Genomic DNA, 27,739 nt, shown 5'->3' with positions numbered 1-27,739 from the left:
TGTCCTTTTGACAAAGGTGTTTTCCCTCTAATTACATTATGGAACAAACATTAGCGGGTAGACTACTGCCTTGTGCACATTGCTGCACTAATAATGTTAAGAAATAATAGTTTATCAACATTTTAAGCTAAATGTTCTGATCTGTTGCATCAGATTCATTGCTTTTTAAAGTTTTTTTATGTAGCCTAGGCCTACTGGTTGTATGATTTTGGGATCTACCGTCCCACAACTGTCCCAGAGTCTGTTTGGAGTAGGCTATTTCTTTCTCGACAAGCTGACCAATAGAATAGGTAAACTTTTCTACTATAGTAGATTAACATAGGGTAGTGATTTTGCTGTTCGTTACTCGTCTTGTTGGCTGAGGAAAAGTAAATGTGGACAGTTATTCTAAGATCTTCAAAGTGCGCACAAGCCTAAGATCACCATGCGCAATGCCAAGTGTTGGCTGGAGTGATGTCCTCTGGAGCAGTGGAAACGCGTTCTATGGAGTGATGAATCACGCTTCGGAGACCGGGGCAGCTCTAGCCAGGCCTAAGCGCCCAACATCAGTGCCTGACCTCACTAATGCTCTTGTGGCTGAATGGAATCAAGTCCCCGCAGCAATGTTCCAACATCTAGTGGAAAGCCTTCCCAGAAGAGTGGAGGCTGTTATAGCAGCAAAGGGGGGACCAACTCCAAATTAATGGCCATGATTTTGGAATGAGATGTTCGACGAGCAGGTGTCCACATGAAAAAAAGATTGTGGGGGGTGTTTTGTTAGACTTCAGTGCGGCTTTTGACATTATCGATCATAGTCTGTTGCTGGAAAAAACATATGTGTTATGGCTTTACACCCCCTACTATATTGTGGATAAAGAGTTACCTGTCTAACAGAACACAGAGGGTGTCCTTTAATGGAAGCCTCTCCAACATAATCCAGGTATAATCAGGAATTCCCCAGGCCAGCCGTCTAGGCCCCTTACTTTTTAAAATCTTTACTAACGACATGCCACTGGCTTTGAGTAAAGCCAGTGTGTCTATGTATGCGGATGACTCAACACTATACCCGTCAGCTACCACAGCAACACTGAACAAAGAGCTGCAGTTAGTTTCAGAATGGATCTCACAGAGATCAAACACACACACACACCTCACTGACTCTGACAGAAGTACACACTCACTCATGCGAAACACACACTTGCTTGTGCACAGACACACACACCCTGAGTCAGTCCAGAGGAATAAGTGGACCAGAGGAGGAAGATAATTGACTGAGCTGACCTCACAGGGCTGACCTAGACACAACCTTATCTGCCTGGCAGAGAGACTGGGTGTGTTTGTGTGCCAGAATGTGTGTGTGTGGGTGTGTACAACTATTGTTCTTAAATGTGAGCATGACCATGTATGTATGTGTGTGTGTGTGTATAGTGTGTGTATGCGTTGATGACTCACCCTGAATCGCTCCTCCTCATTGGCCAGTCTCTGTTTAAGTGTCTCGTTGATAGCACACTGCTCCGCCCACTTCTCCTCCATCCTCGCCAGCTCCTCCTCCACCGAACGAGTCTGTTCTTTCTCTACCTCCTCCGCACTCCTCCCCTCATCCCCCTCTACCTCCTCCACACTCCTCCCCTCATCCCCCTCTACCTCCCCCACACTCCTCCCCTCATCCCCCTCTACACTCCTCTCATCCACCTCTTCAGCACTCTTCCTCTCATTCTCCACCTCCACCCAACTCTCCATCTTCATGCACTCCTCTCCTCCACTCCTGTCCTCCTTCCTCTCCTCTTCTCCACTCCTGTCCTCCTTCCTCTCCTCTCCTCCACTCTTGTCCTCCTTCCTCTCCTCTCCTCCACTCCTGTCCTCCTTCCTCTCATCTCCTCCACTCCTGTCCTCCTTCCTCTCCTCTTCTTTCTCTTTCTCCCCTCCCCTCACTTCCTTTTCTATCTCTTCCCCATTTATCCCCGTCCACTCTTTCTCCCCAGCTCTCATGGTCTCCATGCCTGAGAATGTGTTGGTGTGTGCGTCGGTGTGTGTGTGTTCCCTGTTTTTGTCACGCCGGTTAGGGACAACAGGCCTCTCAGTGTCTCCTCTCAGCACAGTTGCAGACAGATTGCCTGTAAACATACACATATTACAGGATTTAGTATTAAAGAGATAAGCGTGTGTGTGTGTGTGTTTGTGTGTCTGTGTGTGTGTATATACCTGCTCTAGGTGACTCTGGACTGGGTGTCAGTGGCTCCTGGGTCGTCTCAGTGGCAGCGTTTCTCTTTGACTCCTACAAACATGAGAGGAAACTAGTTGAATCAATCTGTGGACATAAGACTCACAAGGCTGTACCCTATTCCTAATCTCTGTCAATTTAGAATAATTTGGTCAGCTGCGTGATTCATTTCTGTGTTCATACGTGTTGGAAATGGAGAGTTCCGGCAAAATGGTAGTCTCCACCCAAAGCCCACTCTGGACTACTGCAACTCTGTTGGCTGGGCTCCCCGCTTGTGCCATCAAACCCCTGCAACTTATCCAGAACGCTGCAGCCTGCCTGGTGTTCAACCTTCCCATGTCACCCCACTCCTCCACACTCTCCACTGGCTTCTGGTCGAAGCTCGCATCCACTACAAGACCATGGTATTTGCCTACAGAGCAGCAAGAGGAACTGCCCCTCCCTACCTCCAGGCTATGCTCAAACCCTACACCTCAACCCAAGCACTTTGTTCTGCCACCTCTGGTCTCTTGGCCCTCCCACCCTTGCGGGAGGGCAGCTCCCACTCAGCCCAGTCAAAGCTCTTCTCTGTCCTGGCACCCCAATTGTGGAATCAGCTTCCCCCTGAAGCTAGGACAGCAGAGTCCCTGCCCACCTTCGCACCCCCTCCTCACCCCTACCCGAGAAAATAACTTACTAGCTCGGACTTTGCTGATAACTACTTTATTAAGGGAAAATGTTATTTCTATGACTGTGATATGTGGTTGTCCCACCTAAATATCTTAAGATGAATGCACTAACTGTAAGTCGCTCCGGATAACAGCGTCTGCTAAATGACTCAAATGTAAACAATGTCAAATGTACCACAAGATGGCACTGCGACGATGTGATGTGGTATAGTACAGTATTGTAGACAGACAGAAAGACAGACAGACTCACCCCCTGGGCCTCGCTGAGCTTGGCCACCTGCTTGCGGAGCCGCTGACACTCCCTGTACTTCTCCTTGTAGTGCTCAGCGGCCATGTGGAGACGCAGCTTCAGCTCCTCCACCTCTCTCTGTAGCTCAGCCTCCGCCTCAGATACCACACACCCCCCCTCACTGGAGGTCCCCACACCCTGGGGGAGGGAGGGAGAGTTAGTGGGATAGAGGGGGAGGGTGGAGCGGACAGAGGGAGGAGGGGGAGGGGGAGTTAGGGGGATAGAGGGGGAGGGTGGAGCGGACAGAGGGAGGAGGGGGGAGTTAGGGGGATAGAGGGAGGGTGGAGCGGCAGAGGGAGGAGGGGGAGGGTGGAGCGTACAGAGGGAGGAGGGGGAGGGAGAGTTAGGGGGATAGAGGGGAAGGTGGAGCGGACAGAGGGAGGAGGGTGGGTGGAGCGGACAGAGGGAGGTGGGGGAGGGAGAGTTAGGGGATGAGGGGGGGGTGGAGCGGACAGAAGGAGGGAGGGGTTAGGGGGATAGAGGGGAGGGTGGAGCGGACAGAGGGAGGAGGAGGAGGGTGGAGCGGACAGAGGGAGGTGGGGGAGGGAGAGTTAGGGGGATAGAGGGGGAGGGTGGAGCGGACAGAAGGAGGGGGGGTTGGGGGGACAGAGGGGGAGGGTGGAGCGGACAGAGGAGGAGGAGGAGGGTGGAGCGGACAGAGGGAGGTGGGGGAGGGAGAGTTAGGGGGATAGAGGGGGGAGGGTGGAGCGGACAGAAGGGGGGAGGGGTTAGGGGGATAGAGGGGGAGGGTGGAGCGGACAGAGGGAGGAGGAGAGGAGGGTGGAGCGGACAGAGGGAGGTGGGGTTAGGGGGTAGAGTAGGACAGAGGGGGAGGAGGGAGGGTGGAGCGGACAGAAGGAGGGGGAGGGAGTTAGGGGGATAGAGGGGGAGGGGGTTGGGGGAGTAGTTCAGCACAAAGAGATAATTCAGTGCTGGAATTCCGTTGCTAAACTTGTTTACAGCATACAGTGGGGAAAAAAGTATTTAGTCAGCCACCAATTGTGCAAGTTCTCCCACTTAAAAAGATGAGAGAGGCCTGTAATTTTCATCATAGGTACACGTCAACTATGACAGACAAAATTAGGAAAAAAAATCCAGAAAATCACATTGTAGGATTTTTAATGAATTTATTTGCAAATTATGGTGGAAAATAAGTATTTGGTCAATAACAAAAGTTTCTCAATACTTTGTTATATACCCTTTGTTGGCAATGACACAGGTCAAACGTTTTCTGTAAGTCTTCACAAGGTTTTCACACACTGTTGCTGGTATTTTGGAGATGCAGATCTCCTCTAGAGCAGTGATGTTTTGGGGCTGTCGCTGGGCAACACGGACTTTCAACTCCCTCCAAAGATTTTCTATGGGGTTGAGAACTGGAGACTGGCTAGGCCACTCCAGGACCTTGAAATGCTTCTTACGAAGCCACTCCTTCGTGCCCGGGCGGTGTGTTTGGGATCATTGTCATGCTGAAAGACCCAGCCACGTTTCATCTTCAATGCCCTTGCTGATGGAAGGAGGTTTTCACTCAAAATCTCACGATACATGGCCCATTCATTCTTTCCTTTACACGGATCAGTCGTCCTGGTCCCTTTGCAGAAAAACAGCCCCAAAGCATGATGTTTCCACCCCCCATGCTTCACAGTAGGTATGGTGTTCTTTGGATGCAACTCAGCATTCTTTGTCCTCCAAACACGACGAGTTGAGTTTTTACCAAAAAGTTCTATTTTGGTTTCATCTGACCATTTGACATTCTCCCAATCCTCTTCTGGATCATCCAAATGCACTCTAGCAAACTTCAGACGGGCCTGGACATGTACTGGCTTAAGCAGGGGGGACACGTCTGGCACTGTAGGATTTGAGTCCCTGGCGGCGTAGTGTGTTACTGATGGTAGGCTTTGTTACTTTGGTCCCAGCTCTCTGCAGGTCATTCACTAGGTCCCCCCGTGTGGTTCTGGGATTTTTGCTCACCGTTCTTGTGATCATTTTGACCCCACGGGATGAGATCCTGCGTGGAGCCCCAGATCGAGGGAGATTATCAGTGGTCTTATGTCTTCCATTTCCTAATAATTGCTCCCACAGTTGATTTCTTCAAACCAAGCTGCTTACCTATTGCAGATTCAGTCTTCCCAGCCTGGTGCAGGTCTACAATTTTGTTTCTGGTGTCCTTTGACAGCTCTTTGGTCTTGGCCATAGTGGAGTTTGGAGTGTGACTGTTTGAGGTTGTGGACAGGTGTCTTTTATACTGATAACAAGTTCAAACAGGTGCCATTAATACAGGTAACGAGTGGAGGACAGAGGAGCCTCTTAAAGAAGAAGTTACAGGTCTGTGAGAGCCAGAAATCTTGCTTGTTTGTAGGTGACCAAATACTTATTTCTACCATAATTTGCAAATAAATTCATAAAAAATCCTACAATGTGACTTTCTGGAATTTTCTTTTCTCAATTTGTCTGTCATAGTTGACGTGTACCTATGATGAAAATTACAGGCCTCTCTCATCTTTTTAAGTGGGAGAACTTGCACAATTGGTGGCTGACTAAATACTTTTCTTCCCCACTGTATAGCAGTTCTAAATTAATCTTCTATTTCAAAATTGTTTAAACTAAGAAAGATAAAACCTTGAGAGTAATCATCCAAAGTTCAAGCCTGAAGCTACTTACTGGTCCAACCGTATGAACGTCTCTGTGGAAATCTATGGTCAGAAATCCTTTAAGAAATGAGGAGATGGTAATCCCCCTGACCAATGAATAGGGGAACGCCCCGCCCAGCAGACTGTTGACCAATCGCGTTCATGTTGTCATGCTGCATCACTCCATTGCTAACCTAATAATCACGCAATCCCTTCATAAGAGTCGAGAAACCTGCCTATTTTCCTTGAATGTACGAAATGTCATGATTTCAAAGCTATACAATATATCTCACATCTCGGAAAAGATTTGTAATGTTGTGCTTCTTGTTCATGTAATTCATGCTAATGTTGGGTTTTGTGCTAGCGCCAAATTGACTCCCATTCACTCCTTGACCCAGAATGCATCACGCAGTCCATTTACAACGTACGGGCAACATACACAATGGCCGTTAATACGAATGGAATGGAGTTTACCATCTTCTCATTTCTGTTATGGTCCCCTTACCACTTCCTGCTGGGAGGTGGTCCTCATGCGGTCCAGCTGCGTCTCCATTCGCCGGCACTCGGCCTGGGCATCGGCCAGACTGGCGCGGAGGGCGTCAGCCTCTAGGCGGGCGCGGTACAGCTCGGTCATGGTGCGATCGCGGGCGCTCGTTGAGTCACGGAGTTCCGACGCCAACATGGCGGCCTGCTGGCGAGAAGCCTGGAGCTGCTCCTCGCACTGGCGAAGCTGCTCCCTCAGACGACCCATCTCAGCCTGGAGAGAGGGCGGAGCAGACAGGTTAATACGCATTTACACACAGATAAACACACACACATTTAGCCTACATGTGCAGACACAAACACACACTCCCCCCACGACCCCCCTCCTTACCTTGTCGACAGCGTGTGTGTGCAGCTCTTTCTCCAGGCGGTCCTTCTGAGTGACGCAGACTCGGAGCCTGTCCAGTTCTTCCTGGAACTGAGCGATAGTCACCTCTCTGTTGAGTTCCACAGCCTTCAGCATCTGCAGCTCTGCACTCAGCTTAGTGTTCTCCAGCTCCGTGCTGCGCAGGTGGGCCTACAGACACACACAATTAGAAACACACACACACACACACACACGATTAGAAACACACACACACACGATTAGAAACACACACACACACACACACGATTAGAAACACACACACACACACGCACACGATTAGAAACACACACACACACAATTAGAAACACACACACACACACACGATTAGAAACACACACACACACACAGATTAGAAACACACACACACACACACACACACACGATTAGAAACACACACACACACGAACACACACACACACACGATTAGAAACACACACACACACACACGCACACACACACATGATTAGAAACACACACACACACACGCACACACACGATTAGAAACACACACACACGGACACACACACACACACACAGTGTATCCTCTCACCTTGTAGAGGTCCCTCTCGTCCTTCTCATTCTTCAGTTGAGTTTCCAGACTGTCTCTCTCTGCTGTCAGCTTCTTCAACCTGTCTCTCAGACTGGACAACAACCACCACCACCACAACAGATATCAGAGGATTCTACTGCATTAACACCAATAATGTTTCTGTGGGTCGCTCTGGATGGGAGTCTGTTAGATGACTAATGTGATGTAGATGTTGAGCGGCTTCACTGCAAGTAGATTGTATGTTTTAAATATTCAATAAATATATATTTAAAAAAAAGATATATATATATAACACCAATAATGTTAGTTCTCTGTAGAGTATCTATGGTGTGTGCGTTTCTCATCAACAGTACAGTTCCTATCCTTCTGCAGGGCTTTTGACTGACTCCCAGTGTGCGTTCCTCCTCACCAGTCCAATTCAGTCTCTTTCTGCAGTCCTTTCTGTGTGACTCCCAGTAGGTCCTCCTCCAGTTGTTTGACCCTGTCTGTGGCCTCCTGCAGCCTCCTCCTCACCTCCTCCCTCTCCTCTGACAGGCCCTGGGAGGAGCGCAGCAGCTCCTGCAACCACACCACAGGACGCTTAACCTGACAATCACACTGTCAACCAATCACAGACACTGTCAGTCCAGTAAGAAACTTGGTTCCTGGAGGGCCGACTGTTTACTGGTTTCCTTTAAAATGTGTTCAATAAAGACCTAGACAACCAGGTGAGGGGAGTTCCTATCTAATCAATTACCTTAACTGATCAATCAAGTACAAGGGTCGGGAGGAGCAAAATCCTACAGACGCTTGGCCCTCCTGAGTTAGCCCCTTTGTCTATCAATGGAAATGCTGTGTGATAATGAATGTCAGGCCTATTTCCCTTCAAAAGCACTGACTAGTTTTTCCATCCTAATGTTCTGAATAGGGGAGGAGACAGGGAGAGGAAGCCAGTACTATCCTGTATCCTGTACCTGGTCCAGCCAGTGATCTCTCCTGTTGGAACACGCTCATGTTGAGAAGTAGAGGATATTAAATCACCCCCAACACACACTGCACCTGACAGGCAAGAATGCCTACACACACCCCTACATCTCTCAACACACACACACACACACCTTGTGCATCAGACGCAGACAGACAAGTGCAGTATATGAAAAATATATAAAACACACACATACACACACACACACACACACACACACTCTCCCTCTGGGCTTGGATCCCTGGATGACTGTATGATTTAACTGCAGCCGTTTGGGAGGCACTTCAGCAGCGCATAAAGACATTTTAAAACGCGTCATCGTAAAACTAGCAGCCGCAAAATATGTACTTATGTTTTCATGTTCCAGCTAAAGGATATTTTAATCAGTGCTGCACTAAATAAGGCCTGTGGTGAACATACTCAAGTGTTCAATGTATACTACACAAATACCCACACACAGCACTTATTTAATAAGAGAAACGCTTATTAGGTAACAAAGAATTCAACATTAATAATAATCTCTCTGCAAAAAATTGTATCAACTCTCTCAAAGCTGCCCTGAGCAAGGCAGTTAAAGTTCTACAACTGACTAGGTATCCCCGTTTCCCCTACTACAGACACACACACGCCAAGCCAAGTTCATGTCTAGGAAAAAGCACCAGGGGGCAGTAAGAGACTGGTTCCCATATCATCAACCTTCTCCCCTGGCAGTTTGGTTATTCACTGAACAGCACACCAAATGTTATTTAAAATAAATTAGAAAATTAAAGTCGCTCTCAGCAGTTGCACTAAGATGAAAGATGAAACAGGAAGAGGAGAGAGAGAGAGAGCGCGAGAGAGAAAGAAAGAAAGAAAGAAAGAAAGAAAGAAAGAAAGAAAGAAAGAAAGAAAGAAAGAAAGAAAGAAAGAAAGAAAGAAAGAAAGAAAGAAAGAGAGAGAGAAAGAAAGACAGAGAGAGAGAGAGAGAGCGAGAGAGAGAAAGACAGAGAGAGAGAGAGAGAGAGTGAGAGAAAGACAGAGAGAGCAGAGACAGAGACAGAGACAGAGACAGAGACAGAGAGAGCGAGAGAGAGAGAGAGAGAGAGAGAGCGAGAGAGAGAGACAGAGAGCGAGAGAGCGAGAGAGAGACAGAGAGAGAGAGAGAGAGAGAGAGAGAGAGAGAGAGAGAGAGAGAGAGCGAGAGAGAGAGAGACAGAGAGAGAGAGAGAGAGAGAGACAGAGAGAGAGAGAGAGACAGAGAGAGAGAGACAGAGAGAGAGAGAGAGAGAGAGACGAGAGAGACAGAGAGAGAGAGAGAGAGAGAGAGAGAGAGAGAGAGAGAGAGAGAGAGAGAGAGAGAGAGAGAGAGAGAGAGAGAGAGAGAGAGAGAGAGAGAGTGTTGTGCCCCAAGTAGAATGCTGTGACTGAGTCATGTTTGTCCCTTGGCAGGGCCTTTTTTCACTCAGGTGGTTTTGTGGACACCCGTCTCTCATTCCACACACATTCTAAAAGAGGTTGCAAGCGGCTGGCATTTTTAGTGTGTGTCTGTGGGGGCGAATGAGAATGTGTGTGGGGGGGAGTAGTTTGTGGGATTGACTGTGTGTGTGTGTGTGTCTGTGTGTATGTGTGTGTGGGCTTGACGTCATATTTGTTTACTCTGTGGTTGAGATGGAATCACCCTGACGCCAGATGCCCGGGAGACCGTGTCCCGTTAGCGTTCTGGCCCAGTGATTCAGATCGTAAAAAAAAGAGGGACAGAGAGGCTGGTACACACACACATGAAAAAAGCAAAGGAAAAAAAAGAAGAAAATCATTCATAAACTTCCGGCCTTTGATGTATTTAACCTGTGATCACTGAAGAGGAACTGGCACCAACCGGACAATATCTACACTCACAGGTCTCTGCCTGCTCCCCCTCTCTGTACAGCCTCCTGACTACAGTATACAGTGCATTCTGAAAGAATTCAGACCCCTAGACTTTTTCCACATTTTGTTACGTTACAGCCTTTTTTCCCCCTCATAAATCTACACACAATAACCCATAATGACTAAGCAAATGTAGGCATTTTTGCAAATGTATAAAAACTGAAATATTACATTTACATAAGTATTCAGACCCTTTACTCATGACTTTGTTGAAGCACCTTTGGCAGCGATTACAGCCTCGAGTCTTCTTGGGTATGACGCTACAAACTTGGCACACCTGTATTTGGGGAGTTTCTCACATTCTTCTCTGCAGATCCTCTCAAGCTCTGTCAGGTTGTATGGGGAGCATCGCTGCACAGTTATTTTCAGGTCTCTCCAGAGATGTTCGATCGGGTTCAAGTCCGGGCTCTGGCTGGGCCACTCAAGGACATTCAGAGACTTGTCCTGAAGCCACTCCTGCGTTATCTTGGCTGTGTGCTTAGGGTCATTGTCCTGTTAGAAGGTGAACCTTTGCCCTGAGCGCTCCGGAGCAGGTTTTCATCAAGGATCTCTCTGTACTTTGCTATGTTCATCTTTCCCTCGATCCTGACTAGTCTCCCAGTCCCCGCCACTGAAAAACATCCCCACAGCATGATGCTGCCTCGACACAATCCTGTCGTCTCTGAGCTCTATGGACAATTCCTTCTACCTCATGGCTTGGTTTTTGCTCTGACATGCACTGTCAGCTTTGGGACCTTATATAGACAGGTGTGTGCCTTTCCAAATCATGTCCAATCAATAGAATTGACCACAGCTGGACTCCAATCAAGTTGTAGAAACATCTCAAGGATGATAAATGGAAACAGGATGCACCCGAGCTCAATTTAAAGTCTCATAGCAAATGGTCGGAATACTTAAGGTGTTTTGTTTTTTATTTTCAATACATTTGCTAAAATCTCTAAAAACCTGTTTTCGCTTTGTCATTATGGGGTATTGTGTGTAGATTGATGAGGAAAAATGTATTTAATCAATTTTAGAATAAGGCTGTAACGTAACAAAATGTTGAAAAAGGGAAGGGGTCTGAATACTTTCCGAATGCGGTGTATCTACACTCACAGGTCTCTCTCCTGCTCCCCCTTTCTGTATAGCCTCCTGACTACACTACCGGTCAAAAGGTTTAGAACACGCCTACTCCATCAATGGTTTTTCTTCATTTTTACTATTTTCTACATTGTAGAATAATAGTGAAGACATCAAAACTATGAAATAACACATACGGAATCATGTAGTAACCAAAAAAGTGTTAAACAAATCAAAATATATTTTAGATTTCAGATTCTTCAAAGTAGCCACCATTTGCCTTGATGACAGCTTTGCACACTCTTGGCATTCTCTCAACCAGGTTCATGAGGTAGTCACCTGGAATGCTTTCCCAACAGTCTTGAAGGAGTTCCCACATATGCTGAGCACTTCTTGGCTGCTTTTCCTTCATTCTGCGGTCCAACTCATCCCAAACCATCTCAATTGGGTTGAGGTCGGGTGATTGTGGAGGCCAGGTCATCTGATGTATCACTCTCCTTCTTGGTCAAATAGCCCTTACACAGCCTGGAGGTGTGTTGGATCATTGTCCTGCTGAAATACAAATTATAGTCCCACTAAGCGCAAACCAGATGGGATGGCGTATCGCTGCAGAATGCTGTGGTAGCCATGCTCGTTAAGTGTGCCTTGAATTCTAAATAAATCACGACAGTGTCACCAGCAAAGCAGCCCCACACCTCCATGCTTCACGGTGGGAACCACACATGCAGAGATCATCCGTTCACCTACTCTGCGTCTCACAAAGACACAGCGGTTGGAACCAAAAATCTCAAATTTGGACTCATCAGACCAAAAGGACAGATTTCTAACCGGTCTAATGTCCATTGCTCGTGTTTCTTGGCCCAAGCAAGTCTCTTCTTGTTATTGTAGTGGTTTCTTTGCAGCAATTCGAACATGAAGGCCTGATTCACGCAGTCTCCTCTGAACAGTTGATGTTGAGATGTGTCTGTTACTTGAACCCTGTGAAGCATTTATTTGGGCTGCAATCTGAGATGCAGTTAATTGCCGATTTCTGAGGCTGTTAACTCTAATGAACTTAACCTCTGCAGCAAAGGTAACTCTGGGTCTTCCTTTCCTGTGGCAGTCCTCATGAGAGACAGTTTCATCATAGCGCTTGACGGTTTTTGCGACTGCACTTGAAGAAACTTTCAAAGTTCTTGAAATGTTCCGTATTGACTGACCTTCATGTCTTAAAGTAATGATGGACTGTCATTTCTCTTTGCTTATTTGAGCTGTTCTTGCCATAATATGGACTTGGCCTTTTACCAAATAGGGCCATCTTCTGTATACCCCCCTACCTTGTCACAACAAAACTGATTGGCTCAAACGCATTAAGAAGGAAAGAAATTCCACAAATTAACTTTTAGCAGGGCAAACCTGTTAATTGAAACACATTCCAGGTGACTACCTCATGAAGCTGGTTGAGAGAATGCCAAGAGTGTGCAAAGCTGTCTTCTAGGCAAAGGGTGGCTACTTTGAACAATCTCAAATATAAAATATATTTTTATTTGTTTAACACTTTTTTGGTTACTACATGATTCCATATATAAAAAATATATACACTACCAGTCAAAAGTTTGGACACACCTACTCATTCAAGGGTTTTCTTTATTTTTACAATTTTTTACATTGTAGAATAATAGTGAAGACATCAAAACTATGAAATAACTTCCATGTCGGCAATTGCATTCACGAATGCATGCAACTGTTTTTAGTCTTTGCTGTAATAAAGGCTTTACAAAAACGATATGCTTATAATTTATTTAGTGTTGTTTACATTGTTCCAAATGGTCAGAAATGTTTTATATTGTAATCTAACAGCACCTGTTCGGCACAGATAATATCCATGCAGCGCTTGCTCCTTACCTTTCTTATTTTTCTTGATCTCCAGTAGCTTAGTACAGATCTGACTTTCCCTTTCCCTCCTGAGCAACCAGTAAACATTCCCCCATTTCGAGTTTATTTTCACGTCCTCCACATCCATTTTGCTGTCACATGTGTTAGTGTTTGGAGTTTGTTATAACCAATTTATTGATGAAATTATGATAGGCTATAGGTCAGGCCCTATTGGTCACGTGCATGTGATGCATACATGTGCCACGTAAAGAGAGCAAGGGTTGAGGGAATAGGGAATGTTTTTCATAAACAAATGAAGGATTTCGGTAACAGAACTTTTCAGTCAGAAATGACTGTAATTATGTTGCAGCTTCAGCAACACTGACAGCGCGATAAACACTGTTGATGTTCTGTGGTGGTCGCTGCAGCAGGGAGGAGAGAGACAACAGGTGCTTGTTGTTGCTCTTTTTTTACCCACAGCGCAGCAAGTCTGAGCCTGGCCCGGCACAATCAAATAAATTGCTGTTGGACTGCCTCGAGTCATTTGTGTCTTAATTACTTCATCAAACAGTGTGCTTAATGCATAAGACAAGCTCAGTGCATATAGTTAATTTTATTAAAACACATAGGGTGTGTCTATATATGGAAAAATACACATTTTAAAATTGTGCAGCCTCCTCTCCTCTCCTCTCCTCTCTCTCTCTCTCTCCCTCTCCTCCCTCTCCTCTCCTCTCCTCCCCTCTCTCCTCCTCCTCCTCTCCTCTCTCTCTCCTCTCCCTCCCTCTCTCCTCCCTCTCTCCCTCTCCTCTCCTCTCCAACCTTCCTCACCTGGTTGTGTGTGCGTAGCAGGTAGCAGGTCTCCCTCTCCTGCTCCCTCTCTCTGTGCAGCCTCCTGTGCTCCTCCTGCAGCTGCTGTTTCTCCTCCTGAAGGTGATGCATTCTCTTCAACAGCTCCCTGCGCTCCTGCTGCGCCTCCTCTACACGCTGCTGCTCACCACAGGAGGGGAGAGGAGGGGAAGAGAGGAAGGGAGAGGAGAGAAGAGAGGAGAGGACGGGGGGGAAGAATGGAAGGGAGAGGAGAGGGGGAAAGAGAGGAGAGGAGGGGGGAGAGAAGAGGGGGAGAAGAGAGGAGAGGAGGGGGAGAGGAGAGGGGAGAAGAGAGGAGAGGAGAGGAGAGGAGAGGGGAGAGAGGAGGGGGGGAGGGGGGAGAGGGAGAGGAGAGGGGGGAAGGGAGGGGAGAGGAGACAATTGTATAAAGTGAATTTGAATTTTTTGCATACATTTGGTAATTGCATTTAGACTGTATACTGGTACATTTAGATGGCTATTCTGTATCTCTGTGTGTGTGTGTACCTCCAGCACGCTGCTCTTGGTGGTCACCACCAGTATGTCCGAGTTGCTGTCGTCCTCGGTAATGGTGAGACAGTCCTCGGTGCGTGGCCGGGCGAAACAGGAAAGGCGTGCTGGCGCCTCTGATGTCACCCGTGTGTGTGACGTAACAGAGCTGATAGAACTCCCCGTCACTCTTGGGAACATAGTACCCTGCGGACGGAGGAGACATGTGAGTCACTCTTGGGAACATAGTACCCTGCGGACGGAGGAGACATGTGAGTCACTCTTGGGAACATAGTACCCTGCGGAGGGAGGAGACATGTGAGTCACTCTTGGGAACATAGTACCCTGCGGACGGAGGAGACATGTGAGTCACTCTTGGGAACATAGTACCCTGCGGACGGAGGAGACATGTGAGTCACTCTTGGGAACATAGTACCCTGCGGAGGGAGGAGACATGTGAGTCACTCTTGGGAACATAGTACCCTGCGGACGGAGGAGACATGTGAGTCACTCTTGGGAACATAGTACCCTGCGGACGGAGGAGACATGTGAGAACGTTTGGAAGGTTGTGTAGTGTGGCATTTTGAGATGAATTGGAGGAGTGCTGATCTAGGACCTGGTCCCCCTTGTCCATATAATCATATTCATTATGATCTAAAAGGCTAAACTGAACCTAGATCAGCACTCTGAGAGGCGTTGTGAACATCGGCCCAGTCCACATTCTATAAAAGTTATCTTTTAGGGCACCACTTATCTTCAAATCAAATCAAATCAAATGTTATTGGCCACATACGAATATAACAGGTGTAGACATTACAGTGAAATGCTTACTTACAGCCCTTAACCAACAATACATTAATTTTTTAATAAAAAAAGTAAAATAAAACAACAACAAAAAAGTGTTGAGAAAAAAAGAGCAGAAGTAAAATAAAATAACAGTAGGGAGCCTATATATACACAGGGGGGTACCGGTGCAGAGTCAATGTGAGGGGGCACCGGCTAGTTGAGGTAGTTGAGGTAATATGTACATGTGGGTAGAGTTAAAGTGACTATGCATAAATAATTAACAGAGTAGCAGCAGCGTAAAAAGATGGGGTGGGGGGGCAGTGCAAATAGTCTGGGTAGCCATGATTAGCTGTTCAGGAGTCTTATGGCTTGGGGGTAGAAGCTGTTGAGAAGTCTTTTGGACCTAGACTTGGCACTCCGGTACCCCTTCCATATGTTTAATCTTATTTTGATAGTAAATGCATTATTCAATCAACAGTCAGAGTAAAGTCCAGTAATTCAACTGCACTGTATTTGAGGTAAAGATCACGGTCTGTGATGTTAAATATATGCAGATGTCAGAGAGTTTCACTGACACACTACAGAGAGGACTCATATTTTCACTCTCATATCTGACCATGTCAGCCCCTGTAAAACAAGTTCATCATGGAGTGAGTGTGTATGTGTGTGTGTGTGTGTGTGTGTGTGTGTGTGTGTGTGTGTGTGTGTGTGTGTGTCTGTGTGTGAGAGTGTGTGAGTGAGTGTTATCCCTACAGAGGCAGAGAGGTGTTCAAGTCTCTGACCACGGTTGCGGTTGTGTTCCATCAATAAAATAAGGCAGCTGGTTTTTATACGGACCGTTAAATCCAGGGGTTACCTTAGTATACCACGGTAGTTGTGTGTGTGTTCGTCAGTTTGTAAATGTACAATGTGTGTGTGTGTTTGCAAGTAAGTGTGTGTAAATGGGCAGTGTGTGTGTGTGTTTATGTGTGTGAGTGTAAGTGTACAGTGTGTGTGTGTACCTTGGAACACCACAGCCCTGTGTACGGTGCTTCCAGGTTGGTAGTTTTCCGGCATGGGAGACCACAGGAACGTGTAGTAATCCCTTGCTGTGTTCCAACCCACCTACAGACACAAAGCAGGAGGAGGAAGAGAGGTTACAGCTAAAACATACACTACCATAGTGTTCTCACACCAAGACAGGACACATTGCAAGACTGGTTTGCTCCCCTAATAGCACGACATTTCTTATTTAGTGCACTATTTATTTGTGTGTGATGTATATATATATATATATATAGTGAGGGAAAAAAGTATTCGATCCCCTGCTGATTTTGTACGTTTGCCCACTGACAAAGACATGATCAGTCTATAATTTTAATGGTAGGTTTATTTGAACAGTGAGAGACAGAATAACAACAAAATAATCCAGAAAACGCATGTCAAAAATGTTATAAATTGATTTGCATTTTAATGAGGGAAATAAGTATTTGACCCCTCTGCAAAACATGACTTAGTACTTGGTGGCAAAACCCTTGTTGGCAATCACAGAGGTCAGACGTTTCTTGTAGTTGGCCACCAGGTTTGCACACATCTCAGGAGGGATTTTGTCCCACTCCTCTTTGCAGATCTTCTCCAAGTCATTAAGGTTTCGAGGCTGACGTTTGGCAACTCGAACCTTCAGCTCCCTCCACAGATTTTCTATGGGATTAAGGTCTGGAGACTGGCTAGGCCACTCCAGGATCTTAATGTGCTTCTTCTTGAGCCACTCCTTTGTTGCCTTGGCCGTGTGTTTTGGGTCATTGTCATGCTGGAATACCCATCCACGATCCATTTTCAAATGCCCTGGCTGAGGGAAGGAGGTTCTCACCCAAGATTTGACAGTACATGGCCCCGTCCATCGTCCCTTTGATGCGGTGAAGTTGTCCTGTCCCCTTAGCAGAAAAACACCCCCAAAGCATAATGTTTCCACCTCCATGTTTGACGGTGGGGATGGTGTTCTTAAGGTCATAGGCAGCATTCCTCCTCCTCCAAACATGGCGAGTTGAGTTGATGCCAAAGAGCTTGATGTTGGTCTCATCTGACCACAACACTTTCACCCAGTTCTCCTCTGAATCATTCAGATGTTCATTGGCAAACTTCAGATGGCCCTGTATATGTGCTTTCTTGAGCAGGGGGACCTTGCGGGCGCTGCAGGATTTCAGTCCTTCACGGCGTAGTGTGTTACCAATTGTTTTCTTGGTGACTATGGTCCCAGCTGCCTTGAGATCATTGACAAGATCAAGATCACCGTTCTCATGATCATTGCAACTCCAAGAGGTGAGATCTTGCATGGAGTCCCAGGCCGAGGGAGATTGTCAGTTTCTTCAATTTGCGAATAATCGCACCAACTGTTGTCACCTTCTCACCAAGCTGCTTGGCGATGGTCTTGTAGCCCATTCCAGCCTTGTGTAGGTCTACAATCTTGTCCCTGACATCCTTGGAGAGCTCTTTGGTCTTGGCCATGGTGGAGAGTTTGGAATCTGATTGATTGATTGCTTTTGTGGACAGGTGTCTTTTATACAGGTAACAAACTGAGATTAGGAGCACTCCCTTTAAGAGTGTGCTCCTAATCTCAGCTCGTTACCTGTATAAAAGACACCTGGGAGCCAGAAATCTTTCTGATTGAGAGGGGGTCAAATACTTATTTCCCTCATTAAAATGCAAATCAATTTATAAAATTTTTGACATGTGTTTTTCTGGATTCTTTTGTTGTTATTCTGTCTCTCACTGTTCAAATAAACCTACCATTAAAATTATAGACTGATAATTTCTTTGTCAGTGGGCAAATGTACAAAATCAGCAGGGGATCAAATACTTTTTTCCCTCACTGTGTGTATATATATATATATATACACAGTGCCTTCAGAAAGTATTCAGACCCCTTGACTTTTCCACATTTTATTACGTTACAGACATATTTTTAAATGGATTAAATAAAAAATAATCCTCAGCAATCTACACACAATACCTCAGAATTACAAATACAAAATAAAAAATAAACAGAAATACCTTATTTACATAAGTATTCAGACCCTTTGCTATGAGACTCGAAATTGAGCTCAGGTGCATCCTGTTTCTACAATTTGATTGGAGTCCACCTGTGGTAAATTCAATTGATTGGACATGATTTGGAAAGGCACACATGTCTATATGAGGTCCCACAGTTGACAGTGCATGTCAGAGCAAAAACCAAGCCACGAGGTCAAAGAAATTGTCCATAGAGCTCCGAGACAGGATTGTGTCAAGGCACAGATCTGGGGAAGGGTACCAAAAGATTTCTGCAATATTGAAGGTTCCCAAGAACACAGTGGCTTCCATCATTCTTAAATGGAAAAAGTTTGGAACCACCAAGACTCTTCCTAGAGCTGGCCGCCGGCCAAACTGAGAAATCGGGGGAGAAGGGCCTTGGTCAGGGAGGTGAACAAGAACCCGATGGTCACTCTGACAGAGCTCCAGAGTTCCTCTGTGGCACCATCCCTACGGTGAAGCACGGTGGTGGCAACAACATGCAGTGGGGATGATTCTCAGCGGCAGGGACTGGGAGACTCGTCAGGATCGAGGCAAAGATGAACGGAGCAAAGTACAGAGAGATCCTCTGTAGCTCAGCTGGTAGAGCACGGCGCTTGTAACGCCAAGGTAGTGGGTTCGATCCCCGGGACCACCCATACACAAAAATTTATGCACGCATGACTGTAAGTCGCTTTGGATAAAAGCGTCTGCTAAATGGCATATTATTATTATTATTATCCTTGGTGAAAACCTGCTCCGGAGTGCTCAGGACCTCAGACTGGGGCGAAGGTTCACCTCCAACAGGACAATGGCCCTAAGCACACAGCCAAGACAACACAGGAGTGGCTTCGGGACAAGTCTCTGAATGTCCTTGAGTGGCCCAGCCAGAGACCGGACTTGAACCACATCGAAAATCTCTGGAGAGACATGAAAATAGCTGGGCAGCAACGCTCCCCATCCAACCTGACAAGAGTTTGAGAGGATCTACAGAGAAGAATGGGAGAAACTCCCCAAATACAGGTGTGCCAAGCTTGTAGCGTCATACCCAAGAAGACTCGAGGCTGTAATTGCTGCCAAAGGTGCTTCAACAAAGTACTGAGTAAAGGGTCTGAATATTTATGTAAATGTGATATTTCCGTTTTTTACATTTACATTTTTGCTTTGTCATTATGGGGTATTTTGTCTAGATTGATGAGGGGAAAAAACAATTTAATACATTTTAGAATAAGGCTGTAACGTAACGAAATGTGGAAAAAGTCAAGGGGTCTGAATACTTTCTGAAGGCACTGTGTGTGTATATATATGTTTTGAATCCTTTTTCCCCCTTTTTTTTCATATTGAGACCTATGTCTTCTTTTACAAATGTGCTGTACATACAACATAAATATACACATTATACCTAAACATATACACATTAAAATACAAAAATACAGTCATGGGAAGCACAAATAAACATCACAAATCACCTAGAAAAACAGTCACATTCCTCCACAAATATGTCCCCAATCAATACTTCAAATTGCCCGAACGGCACCAGAACATCAAGATGAAATGTATTTTGAATTTTGTTCCAGTAATACAGTGCATTAAATCTAAAATCAGATTTACCTAGCTCGGTGGAGACCCTAGGAACCTCAAGAGTTAACCAATCCTGTGAACGGGTTAGGCAACTCAGGTGTCTATACTTCAACAGCAAAGTTAGATAAGACGGAAGTTTGTGAAGTAGGGCCTTATAAACAAAAAGGGAGTAATGTAGAGATCTATGGGTCTTTAGCGAAGTCCAGCCAACCTTTTGATACATAATGTATCAAAACTGTCACCTGTAACAAAACGAAGGGCACTATGGTAGACGGCATCCAAAGGTTTAAGAGTAGTAGCAGTTTCACTTTGATACATAATATCACCATAATCAAGAACAGATAAAAAGGTTGACTGAATAATCTGCTTCCTACTGCTTAGAAAAAGGCAAGATATGTTTCTGTAGAAAAAGCCAACTTTAAATCTTAGCTTCTTAAATCAGCACATCTACAGTATATATTTTTTAAACGTCAAATCCACATCAATCCAAATGCCTAAGTATTTACAGTACCAGTCAAAAGTTTGGACACACCTACTCATTCAAGGATTTTCTACATTGTAGAATAATAGTGAAGACATCAAAACTATGAAATAACACATATGGTATCATGTATTAACCAAAAAAGTGTTAAACAAATAAAATAGCCACCCTTTGCCTTGATGACAGCTTTGCACACTCTTGGCATTCAACCAACTTCACCTGGAATGTTTTTCCAACAGCTTGAAGGAGTTCCCACATATGCTGAGCACTTGTTGGCTGCTTTTCCTTCACTCTGCCGTCCGACTCATCCCAAACCATCTCAATTGGGTTGAGGTCGGGGGATTGTGGAGGCCAGGTCATCTGATGCAGCACTCCATCACTCTCCTTCTTGGTAAAATAGCCCTTACACAGTCTGGAGGTGTGTTGGGTCATTGACCTGTTGAAAAACAAATTATAATCCCACTAAGCGCAAACCAGATGGGATGGCGTATCGCTGCAGAATGCTGTGGTAGCCATGCTGGTTAAGTGTGCCTTGAATTCTAAATAAATCACAGACAGTGTCACCAGCAAAGCACCCCCACACCATAACACCTCCTCCTCCATGCTTTACGATGGGAAATACACATGCGGAGATCATCCGTTCACCCACACTGCGTCTCACAAAGACACAGCGATTGGAACGCAAAATCTCAAATTTGGACTCCAGACCAAAGGACAAATTTCCACCGGTCTAATGTCCATTATTCATGTTTCTTGGCCCAAGCAGGTCTCTTCTTCTTATTGGTGTCCTTTAGTAGTGGTTTCTTTGCAGCAATTCGACCATGAAGAACTGATTCACACAGTCCACTCTGAACAGTTGATGTTGAGATGTGTCTGCGACTTGAACTCTGAAGCATATATTTGGGCTGCAATTTCTGAGGCTGATGACTCTAATGAACTTATCATCTGCAGCAGAGGTAACTCTGGGTCTTCCATTCCTGTGGCAGTCCTCATGAGAGCCAGTTTCATCATAGCGCTTGATGGTTTTTGCGACTGCACTTGAAGAAACGTTCGAAGTTCTTGAAATGTTCCGTATTGACTGACCTTCATGTCTTAAAGTAATGATGGACTGTCGTTTCTCTTTGCTTATTTGAGCTGTTCTTGCCATAATATGGACTTGGCCTTTTACCAAATAGGGCTATCTTCTGTATACCCCCCCCCCCCCCCCTACCGATTGGCTCAAACGCATAAAGAAGGAAAGAAATTCCACAAATTAACTTTTAAGAAGGCACACCAGTTAATTGAAATGCATTCCAGGTGACTACCTCATGAAGCTGGTTGAGAGAATGCCAAGAGTGTGCAAAGCTGTCATCAAGGCAAAGAGTGGCTATTTGAAGAATCTCAATTTTAAAATATATTTTGATTTGTTTAACACTTTTTTGATTACTACATGATTCCTCTAAAATCTGACTGTAGTTTCGACCAGGGCTCATAAGGACTGCTTGTTAATAAATCACGTGCTAATAATAGTAGAACGGGTGGTATTGTAAGATCAAGAAATCAGTTTTGACCAACAGTCCTATAATAACAGTCTTGTATCAGCTCTTTTGATTGAAAGAAAGACAAAGTTGAAGATGTGTTAATGAGAGCATCAAATTAGTTCTACCTCGCCAGTTGTGTTTTACATCATGCACACCAGTCCTTTTCTGAAGTAAAAAAAAAAGATTAGGCTACACCAAAATAATGTCCCACATACAATTACAGGGATGGAAACATTTATCTTAAACCCCAAACCCTCCCTCACTCCTTCCCAGTTCTCTCTTCCCTCCTTGGAGAAGGTGGCAGTAGGTGGGTGTGCATGCGTGCGAGCGTGTGTGTATGTAAGGCCTGACACAGGGGAGAAAAACAGCCTAGTTTAAACAGATGAAAAAGCAGAAGAAAAAATGATGTAATTTGACACATTCTGCTAAATGAAGAGAGAGAGATGTATTGATGTGAAAGTCATGTTGTTAAGTGATGGCTGAGTAAGGGAGGACAGAACATCATAACTCCAAACATAGCCTACACCGTAAAACTGTCATACACAATCTCTCTCTCCCTCTTCTCACTTTCCACATCCCTCTCTCCCTCCATCTCTCTCTCTCTCTTTTCTCTCTCTCTTTTCCTCTCTCTCTCTCTACATTCGCTCTCTCTCACTCACACAAAACATAACCAGATTATTAAATATCTCATATTGTCCTAAATATTCTAAATTAGTGTTGTGTTCAAATTCAGGTTAAGCGGCATTCACTCTGACCAGATCTCCATGGAGACAGCCTTGGCTGAGAGTTTCTGAAACTGACCATCATTTACTCAACGTGAGTCATCCTATGGAACTACACCCCAGGCTAGTGTTACCTTGATGACAACATCCACTTTTAATGCAATAACAATGTTTGGAGTGATAAGGATTGTTAGTTTGATGACAATGTTCTGTGCAAGGGTGATAATGTTTTTAGTATGATGATAGTAATTGGTGTTATGATAATATTATGAATGAGGGAAATGCATGTAGGGCCAATTCTGAATGTAGGTGACGTTCTATGTCATAATACCATATAACATATCTAACTCTTATCAAGGGAGAACATTCTTCATGCCCGGGTGGGGAGGTTTAAACACATAAATAATTTTCTAATTGTATAGTGGAGGGTTGTAGGTGACTGGAGTTTGGTTTGGAGTGTTCAGACTCAGGAGTGATGTTAGAAAATAATCACAGACGAAGATTCCATCCATCACGGCTCAGAGGCGGTCCGATGACACGTTAATTACAAGCTTACTACACAGGTTTCTCCCAGCTAACACCACAAACGTGCTACAACTCCACTACCTCCTGAATTAGGGGCTTTTTCAGAAGCATAAAGTTGTGTGTGTGTGTGTGTGTATGGTGTGTGTATGTGTGTGTATATGGTGTGTGTGTATGGCGTGTGTGTATTACATCATATGAAAACATTTATGCACTCACTAACTGTAAATCGTTCTGGATAAGAGCGTCTGCTAAATGACTAAAATAAAAAAAAGAGTTGATACAAGTGCTTTGTAGCTTTGGAGCATAGAATTGCATTACAAACATTTTCTAAAAACTAAAATCTCATTCCAATCTTATTTTGTTTGATACATGGGTAAGTGTGATAAGTGCATGACTATCAACATCCAGCATCACCAGGGCCTTCTGTTGTCAATCCCAATCCCTGTGTTCACAAACCTGGGTTTTAGAAGAAAGTATCGATGACAGCATACAGCCAGTAGGGGGAGCCTGTACCTAACCTACATATTGCATGTCAGAGAGCCTCAGGGTCTGTGTGCCTCACTGTGTGTGTGTGTGTGTGTGCGTCACTGTGTGTGTGTGTGTGTGTGTGTGTGTGTGTGTGTGTGTGTGTGTGTGTGTGTGTGTGTGTGTGCGTGCGTGCGTGCGTGCGTGCGTGCGTGTCGTGTGTGTGTGTGTGTGCGTCAGTGTGTGTGTGTGTGTGTGTGTGTGTGTGTGTGTGTGTGTATCAAGGGTAGTGTGAGTAAGTGCCCAAACAGCTGTGCTAGATGTCTGGAGCTCTCTCAGTAGTGCAATCACACATACACACAGTGACACACACACACACACACACAGTGACACACACACAGTGTCACACACACACAGCGAGAGGCGGGGTGTGTGAAAAGTGTCATGGCACAAGAGAAAAGCATTAGGGGAAGAATGAGAAGGGTGAAAAGGGAGGGAGGGAGGGGTTGAAAAAAAATTAGTTTTTTGATAATTTCTCCTGTGGTTGAGTTTCACTCTTTTATGCCAAGCTTTTCATGGGTAAAGCCAATCACCCCTAGCTGCGGAAATATACAGTTCATTATCACACACCCACATCCACACACACACATACACAAAACACAGAGAGAGAAAGACCCTCACATAGTACCCTCACATGAGGCTTCACCATCACAGAGATTTCATTAGCGCAGATTAACCAATCTACATTTTCCAAATAAACGTTATTAATTTTTAATTGAACTGGGTGGATTTGAAGTAACTTCTTAAAGGATTATAAAATGCTTGCTTTGTGTCTTTATGAGACATTAAGTTTCCTCGTTCACATTTCCTGTTAATTAAGTGTGAGATTTGATGGCCCTGATGAAAGAGAGGAGAGTGGGAGGGGGCAACAAGAAAGGGAGAGGTGGAAGAGAGAGATGGAAAGAGAGAGAAATAAATAAGGATGTGTGTGGGGGGGTAGATCAGAGAGACAGAGCAGAAAATACCCCCCAGCAAGACCTGTCTGTTCTCCCTGCCTCCCCCACCTCCCTCTGCACATTAAATAGCCACACCACAGCTACTGGAAAAATGTCTGTGGAAGGAAACAGGGAGAAGAGAATCAGGTTGATGAAAGAGGAAAGACGTGAGGAGGCCTAATGGCCTATCTTTTAGTTTGTGGGTCATGAGTAAGCATTAATGCGCTTATAAAACAGATCCCAACATTTTATTTTCTATATTTTTCACTTAAAAAGCTAGCATTTTTTGGTCGCAAGAGTGCGGTTATCTTCTGACATTAACGTACCCTCCAATACTCCTCTGAATTTTGGTGTGTCACTATGCTACATAGATCAAGTAGTCCCATTAGCCTGGTTGTATGAGCTGGAATGACAGGCAGCAAACTCAGTCTGCCTAGTAATGCTATGACTGCTACATCTAGCCAATTACCAAATTAGCTGCAATTTATGTAATTCCAGTGCTTCCACTCTTGGGTGTTGGCTGATCATGCATCCACAATTAGCTGGCTAGTGGATATTGCCTGGCCAGTGAGCTAGCTAGCTTACTAGCTACATTTCAGACAGTTAGCGATCTTCCGGTTGTCAGTGGCTAATAGTGCTGAGTGATTAGTGCTTCTTGAGGTCGGTTTGGTTTCGGTTCGTTTAATAAAAAAAAATAATGTCTTTGATTTCGGTTTACATTTTTTAAAGCATTAAATGCATTATGAAATAATGACATAAAAATGATTTTAGAGCTTTTTAATGGAAATTCAAAGCCAAAAATGGTGAACATTCAATTGCCAAAACATTGAAACATTCCATTGTCTCTGTCAGGTCCACATTGGGTAGACATCATTAGAAAAAGAGGACATTACTCTGAAATAATAACATATTTCAGTTGTGTATATTACTTAGTTTTAATTTGATGACTTTGTGCTCGCCATAAAATACTGTCTTTGAGTCATCCTATTTAGCTAGGCTACTAGCTAGCTGGCTAAGTATGCTGCAGAGCTGTTGGACGAAATCATTTTGACTAGTTCTTCAAAGTACATAAGGCATACTTTCAAGACTGCTATAAACATCAACCGGATAGAGCAACAGTTGAAGTCGGAAGTTTATATACACTTAGGTTGGAGTCATTAAAACTTGTTTTTCAACCACTCCACAAATGTCTTGTTAACAAACTATAATTTTTGTGCATGACAAGTAATTATTCCAACAATTGTTTACAGACAGATTATTTCACTTATAATTCACTGTATCACAATTCCAGTGGGTCAGAAGTTTACATACACTAAGTTGACTGTGCCTTTAAACAGCATGGAAAATTCCAGAAAATGATGTCATGGCTTTCGAAGCTTCTGATAGGCTAATTGACATCATTGGAGGTGTACCTGTGGATGTACAGTGGGGGAAAAAAGTATTTAGTCAGCCACCAATTGTGCAAGTTCTCCCACTTAAAAAGATGAGAGAGGCCCTTTAATTTTCATCATAGGTACACGTCAACTATGACAGACAAAATGAGAAAAAAAATCCAGAAAATCACATTGTAGGATTTATAATGAATTTATTTGCAAATTATGGTGGAAAATAAGTATTTGGTCAATAACAAAAGTTTCTCAATACTTTGTTATATACCCTTTGTTGGCAATGACACAGGTCAAACGTTTTCTGTAAGTCTTCACAAGGTTTTCACACACTGTTGCTGGTATTTTGGCCCATTCCTCCATGCAGATCTCCTCTAGAGAAGTGATGTTTTGGGGCTGTCGCTGGGCAACACGGACTTTCAACTCCCTCCAAAGATTTTCTATGGGGTTGAGATCTGGAGACTGGCTAGGCCACTCCAGGACCTTGAAATGTTTCTTACGAAGCCACTCCTTCGTTGCCCGGGCGGTGTGTTTGGGATCATTGTCATGCTGAAAGACCCAGCCACGTTTCATCTTCAATGCCCTTGGTTTTCACTCAAAATCTCACGATACATGGCCCCATTCATTCTTTCCTTTACACGGATCAGTCGTCCTGGTCCCTTTGCAGAAAAACAGCCCCAAAGCATGATGTTTCCACCCCCATGCTTCACAGTAGGTATGGTGTTCTTTGGATGCAACTCAGCATTCTTTGTCCTCCAAACACGACGAGTTGAGTTTTTACCAAAAAGTTATATTTTGGTTTCATCTGACCATATGACATTCTCCCAATCCTCTTCTGGATCATCCAAATGCACTCTAGCAAACTTCAGACGGGCCTGGACATGTACTGGCTTAAGCAGGGGGGACACGTCTGGCACTGCAGGATTTGAGTCCCTGGCGGCGTAGTGTGTTACTGATGGTAGGCTTTGTTACTTTGGTCCCAGCTCTCTGCAGGTCATTCACTAGGTCCCCCCGTGTGGTTCTGGGATTTTTGCTCACCGTTCTTGTGATCATTTTGACCCCACGGGGTGAGATCTTGCGTGGAGCCCCAGATCGAGGGAGATTATCAGTGGTCTTGTATGTCTTCCATTTCCTAATAATTGCTCCCACAGTTGATTTCTTCAAACCAAGCTGCTTACCTATTGCAGATTCAGTCTTCCCAGCCTGGTGCAGGTCTACAATTTTGTTTCTGGTGTCCTTTGACAGCTCTTTGGTCTTGGCCATAGTGAAGTTTGGAGTGTGACTGTTTGAGGTTGTGGACAGGTGTCTTTTATACTGATAACAAGTTCAAACAGGTGCCATTAATACAGGTAACGAGTGGAGGACAGAGGAGCCTCTTGAAGAAGAAGTTACAGGTCTGTGAGAGCCAGAAATCTTGCTTGTTTGTAGGTAACCAAATACTTATTTTCCACCATAATTTGCAAATAAATTCATTAAAAATCCTACAATGTGATTTTCTGGAGAAAAAATGCTCAATTTGTCTGTCATAGTTGACGTGTACCTATGATGAAAATTACAGGCCTCTCTCATCTTTTTAAGTGGGAGAACTTGCACAATTGGTGGCTGACTAAATACTTTTTTCCCCCACTGTATTTCAAGGCCTTCCTTCAAACTCAGTGCCTCTTTGCTTGACATCATGGGAAAATCAAAAGAAATCAGCCAAGACCTCAGAAACAAAATTGTAGACCTCCACAAGTCTGGTTCATCCTTGGGAGCAATTTCCAAACACCTGAAGGTACCACGTTCATCTGTACAAACAATAGTACACAAGTTTAAACACCATGGGACCACACAGCCGTCATACCGCTCAGGAAGGAGACGCGTTCTGTCTCCTAGAGATGAACGTACTTTG

The 27,739-nt window shown here is 44.7% G+C and overlaps 1 protein-coding gene across 1 annotated transcript in view; it reads right to left on the bottom strand.

Annotated features, from left to right (window-relative positions):
• The window catches only part of LOC121572567 (tax1-binding protein 1 homolog A), a 43,289-nt gene that overhangs the window by 12,400 nt on the left and 3,150 nt on the right, over positions 1 to 27,739 (bottom strand). Inside the window, 12 exon segments of the mRNA XM_041884615.2 lie at positions 1,432 to 1,599; positions 1,873 to 2,093; positions 2,182 to 2,254; positions 3,119 to 3,295; positions 6,290 to 6,541; positions 6,659 to 6,844; positions 7,245 to 7,335; positions 7,654 to 7,802; positions 13,855 to 14,013; positions 14,380 to 14,461; positions 14,463 to 14,568; positions 16,149 to 16,251. Of these exon segments, the coding sequence (XP_041740549.2) occupies positions 1,432 to 1,599; positions 1,873 to 2,093; positions 2,182 to 2,254; positions 3,119 to 3,295; positions 6,290 to 6,541; positions 6,659 to 6,844; positions 7,245 to 7,335; positions 7,654 to 7,802; positions 13,855 to 14,013; positions 14,380 to 14,461; positions 14,463 to 14,568; positions 16,149 to 16,251 (1,767 nt within the window).

This window comes from Coregonus clupeaformis, chromosome 8 (assembly GCF_020615455.1).
Source record: "Coregonus clupeaformis isolate EN_2021a chromosome 8, ASM2061545v1, whole genome shotgun sequence".
Taxonomy (NCBI): Eukaryota; Metazoa; Chordata; class Actinopteri; order Salmoniformes; family Salmonidae; genus Coregonus; species Coregonus clupeaformis.
Note: the sequence above shows the minus strand (reverse complement) of the source record. Positions and strands in the feature narration are given on the sequence as shown.